Genomic DNA, 7,500 nt, shown 5'->3' with positions numbered 1-7,500 from the left:
TGGGTAAAGAGACGGAATAACATAGAAGAGAAGGGAGAGGAAGAGGAGGAGGATGACAAGGAGGTTCTAACAGGAAAAATTATCAGGCTAGAAAACAAAGGAAGTGGAAGAGAAGAGAAGCACTGTATAATGATAAACGAGAGAAGAAAAGAAAGAAGAGAGAAAAAGAAAGCAAAAGGAGGGTTAGGATGAGAAAAGAAAGGATCGAGCACTATAAAAAGAAAATTGAAAAAGATCAAGAGGAAGACAATGAAAACACCGAATAAGAGAGAAAAAAAGTACAGAAAACTTAAATAAATAACATAACACAAATTGAGAAATAATAGGGAAAGGAGAATGAAGAAGAGAAAATGAATATGTACCACAACAAGAAACAAAACGGGAAAGAGAACCAGAAAAAAAATTAAAAAGAAAGCAAAGAATACTGAGACCACTGACCTTGTAACCATCCCGCCATGTGCCCCGGGTGAGACAGAGGGCGCCGTCAGGGGATGCAAGGGCACGCCATCAAAAGTCCAGGTGAGGTTGGATCGCGGCAAGCTAGGCGAGGACTGGCAGGTGAGTGTGACCTCGTGATCCTCCCGCACCGAGGCTGGGTTCATCGACACCTCCACGTCCCACGGCGCGACTGTGGGAGAGGACAGGATTGTAGAGACTCTGGGAGGAGGAGGAAGGGTTGAAGTGGCTAGGAAGGAACTCTAAGTGAAATTAACGGAGGAAAGGTTTTAGTGAAGGAGGCAGGATTGTAGAGGCTCTAGGAGGAGGAGGAAGGGTTGTAGTGGCTAGGAAGGGACTCTAAGTGCAAAATTGACGAGGAGGAATCGTTGTAGTGGTAGCGGAAGCTTTGTTGAGACCCTGAGAAGAGGACAGGTTCTCTCCAACTAATACGATACAACACCAATTCACAACTAATTCAATTCACTGTGATTAAGCTGTGATGCGTGACAGTGCTATTCTCATAGATGTCACTTTAGCCTGGTGCACGCTGCCTAAATGAACACCAATATTCCTGCCCGAATTCCCACGACATCCCTGCACTGCTGCAAGACAAACTGGATGAAAGTCAGTGCTCGTATTCTGAAGGTATTTGCTCTCTCACCATTACTGTTTTTCAAAAGCTCCAATTGAAGGTATTCGTGCTTTGAAGAGATTGGCAAAATTTCTGATCTATTAAAAGGATATTATCATGAAAACCCGGCTAGTTGTCTATGTGGCCTTGTAAAATTGTCGAAGAGAGATGGGAAGACGTTTCTGAATACTGACGTCAGTGCTGTGGGAGGAGGAATAATGTATGTACTGCTAAAAATAGTTGTGTGTGTGTGTGTGTGTGTGTGTGTGTGTGTGTGTGTGTGTGTGTGTGTGTGTGTGTGTGTGTGTGTGTGTGTGTGTGTGTGTGTGTGTGTGTGTGTGTGTGTGTATCCTAGCGGTTCTCTGAAGGGGTCGGCCACTGATCACCTTGTCACCACCAGATGGCATTTCCACTCGCTGTGTCTTTATGCTCTCTCTCTCTCTCTCTCTCTCTCTCTCTCTCTCTCTCTCTCTCTCTCTCTCTCTCTCTCTCTCTCTCTCTCTCTCTCTCTCTCTCTCTCTCACACACACACACACACACACACACACACACACCAGTCTTGTTATAATGTTTACCACATAATTACGCCCAAACTGCTGATAATTACCGCCTCTTTAAACGCCGCGGCCATTGCAGTAATACTTTTGTTGGCGGCAGAACAGCTCCCGGCCACGCCACCGCCCAATGCTGTCTAGTTACCAATTGGAAGCCCTCGTGTTCAGAGTAACTTGTGGCGGGTCTCTTAAGGACGGTATTGGGAGGCGGGGCAGTGTTAATTAGCTTTATTATTTTGAAGAGGTATTGTGAAAGGCTGGGCAATGTGGAGTGTTTAGGACTGAGCTGGTGCTTCTTTTTTTGTGTTGTCTCCTGGTGAAGGTCGTTGTTTTTCCTTGTTTAATTGGTGGTTCTCTTAAGGAAGGTATTGGGAAAGACGGGCCAGTGTTTAATTTCTGTTGTTCTCAAGCTTTTGTTGAAAACTTAGTTGTTTTTATTTTCTTTCAAGGAATTTTTTTTGGGGAAAGTAATTTTTCAGTTTTTAATGGTGGTTCTCTTCAGCAAGGCAGCAGGAAAGGTGAAGCAGTGTTTAATTGAGGTTTCTCGAAAATTACTGATGGAACTTGGCAGTCTATTAAACTCGTTCAGTACTGGGACGCATTTTTATCTTGAGTTTTGGTTTTGACTCAACGATTTTGTTTATATTAGAAAGGGTCTAAGGAGGTCACAAAATTAATGGCCAGAGTCTTCAGTCATCTAATCCTCACATAAATATTTGAAGCTGTGAAAAATCACAAAATAGGAACCAGAATGAATAGGAAAACGTGTTATGGTACTGAAGGGGTTTATGATAGGGAAATTATGAAGACACTGACAATATTGAAATGATGGTTAAATAATTGTCGAGTGAAATGTGAAGTGATTTATGGATACAGATTATGAAACACTATTTTTATGCTCACCGCCACTACCATCCTTAATTTCTGAGCCTATCTCACATGTAATAAATTTGATATTTAAGATTTTTTTTTTCAAGATAAGTTGAAAGTAGCAAAAATAATTCCAGTATTTAAAAATCAGGATGTTACTGACATGAAAATTACAGGCCAATATCGTTGTTACCAGCAGTTACTAAGATTATAGAAAAAATCATCATCTAATTTCAGAATGTCAGCGTGGTTTTCGGAAAAATAAATCTACAGAATCGGCCTTGCTATAAGTTTACATAATTTGTATATAAATGTTTAGAAGACAAATTATTTACTGTAGGTCTTTTTCTTGATCTATTGAAATTTTTTATTCCCTTTCACATGAAGTACTTTTAAATAAATTAAATAATTTAGGAATTAAAGGAACACCACTTGACTTATTCAAAAATTATTAAAGTGACAGAAAACAATTTGTATTTTGTAATAATAACACTTCTTCCATGAAATTAATAAGTAAAGGTGTGCCACAAGGTTCCATGCTTGGTCCATACTATTCTTAACGTACATTAACGATATTCAAAATTTTAGTTTTAAATTCAAATTTGTTCTCTATGCTGATGATACAAATGTTCTCTTATATGACAAAAATGTACCTTCTTTACATGAAAATTTAATTATTGAATTTAACAAAGTTTTACATTGGTTAAAATGCAATAAATTACTATTAAATATAAGTAAAACTAAATTGATGTCTTTTCTTCAAAGCCATTATGTTAGAAAATATTTTACCACCATTTCAGTTAAATGATCACATAATCACACAGATTGAGCAAGCAAAATTTCTAAGAGTACAAATTGACTCTAATCTTCATTGAAGATTTCATATAGACTATGTATGTTCAAAATTGTCAAAAACTTGAGGCATTTTATACTAAACACGTAATCAGCTATCTACAGAAATGGTAATTGGTATTTATTATACTCTGTTATCCCTTGCTTACCTGTTGTTTGCCTATGCGGGGCTATACATGGCCATCATATTTAGGTAGTATTTTTTTTCCAAAAGAAAATTCTTAAGTGAATTTTGTATAAAAGGAGGTATGACTCTGTATTAGGTGACTTTTCTAGGATGAATTTATTGCAGTTTCCCTGTTTTAAAGTATTTTGCTACAGTGTTTATTTACAAAAATAGCATTTTTAATTTTGTAGAACATAGCTATAATACTAGAAGAAATAACCTCAAACAATGTTTTCCAGAATATCGCACAACCCTTGTGAAAAGCAGTATATTGTGTTATGTCCCTTCAATCTGGAAAGATTTACCTAGTGAAATTAAATTGAAGTCTTTTTCAAACAATGCAGTCAAAAACATTTTCAATATATGCAAGCTCAAGTAAACTGCTGAGACGTAATATTGTTGATCTCTAATTTTATTTAATTCAAGTGATATTGATATTACTGGTGCAACTTGTTGAGGTTGTGTTATTGTTACTTGCGGTGGTTCTGATCATTATGTTCATAATTATAGTTATTGTCATTGTTATTATTGATATTATTATCATCACTGTTTAACTGACTGTGATAAACAATTATTATATTTCATCTTCTCTTTAGTTGTTTGGTACTGTTCTCCCGTTTATCATATTCACTGATAATTCATCAGTATTACTCTTTCTTAACATTATCATCAGTTTCATATAATTTAATGTTGTTCTGTTATCATTTATTTGCAATTATTAATTATACAATCATTCTTTAATGTTATTTATATTATATATGCTACGATTTGCCATGCTACTATACTGTTTTCGTTGACAGTGTGTTACCAGGACTGAGATCATAAATTTTAATCTTTTCTTACTGCTCTTCTGCCGGAGAGCCTTACCTCGGCAGATTGTGCCATTCACGTAAATTTTATTTAGTTTATATGAGCATCGTTTTTTTTTTTTTTTTTTTTTTTTTTTTTTTTGAGGCAGTAAATTATTTGAACTTGAACTTCAACCATCACCACCAGGCCAAGAAGCGGCAGGTGAAGTGGTTGGGTGGGTGGCTCTCTGTATGTCTGAGTGTCTAGCACCACGTAAATCAAGTGGAAGTAATGAGGGAAAGCAGGAAGGTTACGTCGCTAGCAGTGGGAGGCGGGATTGGCGACTTACTTATTGGTGAAAGAGAGAGAGAGAGAGAGAGAGAGAGAGAGAGAGTCTGCATGGTTGTTTAAAAAAAAATAGTATTAGTAGAGAAAATAATATAAAAACGAACACACACACACACACACACACACACACACACTGAGTAGTGTAGTGGTTAGCACACTCGACTCACAATCGAGAGGGCCGGGTTCGAGCTCCAAGCGCGGAGAGGCAAATGAGCAAACCTCTTAATGTGTAGCCCCTGTTCACCTAGCAGCAAGTAGGTACGGGATGTAACTCGAGGGGTTGTGGCCTCGCTTTCCCGGTGTGTGGAGTGTGTTGTGGTCTCAGTCCTACCCGAAGATAGGTCATGAGCTCTGAGTTTGCTCCGTAATGGGGAAGGCTGACTGAGTGACAAGCAGATAACCTTTGTGAATTACACACACACACACACACACACACACACACACACACACACACACACACACACACACACACACACACACACACACACACACACACACACACACACACACTCACACAAGAAGAGAGAGAGAGAGAGAGAGAGAGAGAGAGAGAGAGAGAGAGAGAGAGAGAGAGAGAGAGAGAGAGAGAGAGAGAGAGAGAGAGAGAGAGAGAGAGAGAGAGAGAGAGAGAGAGAGAGAGAAATAGCAAGAAAAAGTAACAATGAACAAGAAGGCCACAACAGTAACATGAAATATATCCCAGGAAAAATACCCATGAAAATCAATGAGTATTATGTTCCTTTTTCCTTCCTTACATGCTATACAAACCACACAAATGTATCGCTCATTTTTTCACCCTTTCTTCCCTCATCCCCTCATCATCTCCATCCCTCCTGTAATCTCCCCCAGCCTCCCTTTTCCCTCCATATCTCCTTTCCAGCGTTTCCGTCTTCATCATCATTCTCTCTGTATTCTCTCCCCTTCTTTATCTCACTCCTTGTATCGTCCATCAATATTCTTTCTCCTCTCCTTCCTTTTCTTTCTTCCATTTTATCATTTTTCCGTTTATCTTCATCATCTCCTTCCTTCTCCCTTCCTTTTCTCTTTATCTCCTTGCCCGTCTCATTTTTTTTCAGTATATTTTTCCTTCTTTTTATTTTAGCTATCTATTTTTTTGTCTGTTTTTATGTTATCATCATTTTCTTCCTCTTTATTTTGCTTATCTTTCCTTCCCTTTGTATTCTCTTTCCCTATTTTCGTTATCTTTTTCTCGTATTTTTTATATATTTTTTTCTTTTACCGCTTCTTGTATTTAATTTTCTATCCTTTTACTATTTTTTTCTGTTCTTTGACGTCTTTCTCGTACTTTATCTTTCTCGTTATCCTTTATTTCCATCTATTTTTTTATTTATTATTTTTTTTATCATCTTGTACCCTTTCACTCTTCTCTATTATATTTCTTCGCTTAACAAATAAATTCTTTCATATTTCCTTTTCAATCCTCGTTTTCCGTAATATTCCTGTTCTTTTTATTTTTTTCATTACTTCAACGCCATCTGTTTCTTCCTTCCCTTTCTCATTTCATCCTTTTCTATTTCGTATTTTTTATTTTATTTTTTTTTCTATCATAATTTTCACTATTGTCATGATTCTTTACTTTTCAAGACGCATATTCCAGCTTTCTTTTATATTTTTTTCTATTGTTCTGTTTTCTTTTCATATTTTTATTCAACATTTTTCTTTATTTTTGTCCTTCCCTATATATTATTCTATTTGGTCTTCCTATGCATGTCATTCATATCAGGGTTCTTCAAGGTAAGGCTCGGGACGCAAACTGACCCCGCCTCTTGTTCAGTAGGACGCCAGATCACAAACAAATGTGTGTGTGTGTGTGTGTGTGTGTGTGTGTGTGTGTGTGTGTGTGTGTGTGTGTGTGTGTGTGTGTGTGTGTGTGTGTTTATGCATGTGAATCACTTTCCATATCAGATGCATAAATATACATTAGAATAGACGTGCTGGGTCTTCAAGAAAGGTCTTGATAAAAAATAAACAAAGTTTTAAGAAAATAAATATAAAAACAGCTTTGTGGTCATGCATGTTTTCTTCAGCCATTCAAAACGTAATAGTTAATGTAAAACATATGTGAACAAAAGCTTCCTTCGTGAATATTATAAATATCATAAGTATTATAAACATTTAATATAGAAATAATGCAATTTTTCAACCATGGTTCTAGAAATGAAACATAATTCAATTTTTTTTAGTAACTGGGAGAGGAAATGCAGTTCGAATATGTAGCGATGTATTTTTTCAGATACGAAAACAAGAAGTAAATTTTCATGCTTCCCATCACGTGTCTATTTTTACGTCTCCACGATCTTTTTCCTTCCTGCATTACAACAACCCTTGCCTACTTTCATATAATTTTATACTGGTCTTCCTCTTCCAGTTCTCTTTATCCGCCAACCTTTACTTTCTCATCCTTCCCTTCATCTCTACTTGTCTACTGTTAAACATACTTCCCCGTTCCCCAACCTCTCCTCCCCGTCCACCATCCGTCACTGCTCTATTATAAGTTACCGCCACACACTGCCCGCTGGCTTCACTAACCCCAGGCCTCAGTGTGCTGTCCCGGGGAGCCTCGTTATAACTTGTTCAAGCCCACCGGCACCAGGGCAGGAAGAGAGGAAGGGAGAGGGAGGATTGGGAGGATGGTATTGAGGATGGATAGGAGTGAAGCAGAGAGGAGGAGGATGAAGGGACGAAGAGAGAGAGAGAGAGAGAGAGAGAGAGAGAGAGAGAGAGAGAGAGAGAGAGAGAGAGAGAGAGAGAGAGAGAGAGAGAGAGAGAGAATAAAGTAAAACACTCATCGCATTAATAGAAAGAAAGCGCGTGACAAAGATAAGAAAAAA

General features: G+C 37.7%; 1 protein-coding gene across 1 annotated transcript in view; it reads right to left on the bottom strand.

The window, feature by feature from the left end:
• LOC123502034 (nephrin-like) overlaps window positions 1-7,500 on the bottom strand; it is a 433,084-nt gene that overhangs the window by 79,100 nt on the left and 346,484 nt on the right. The window contains exon 11 of the mRNA XM_045251187.1: window positions 439-628. Within this exon, the coding sequence (XP_045107122.1) occupies window positions 439-628 (190 nt within the window). The remainder of the gene's footprint in view (window positions 1-438; window positions 629-7,500) is intronic.

The sequence above is a fragment of the Portunus trituberculatus genome, chromosome 10 (assembly GCF_017591435.1).
Source record: "Portunus trituberculatus isolate SZX2019 chromosome 10, ASM1759143v1, whole genome shotgun sequence".
NCBI lineage: Eukaryota > Metazoa > Arthropoda > Malacostraca > Decapoda > Portunidae > Portunus > Portunus trituberculatus.
This window is presented reverse-complemented; position numbering and strand designations above follow the sequence as displayed.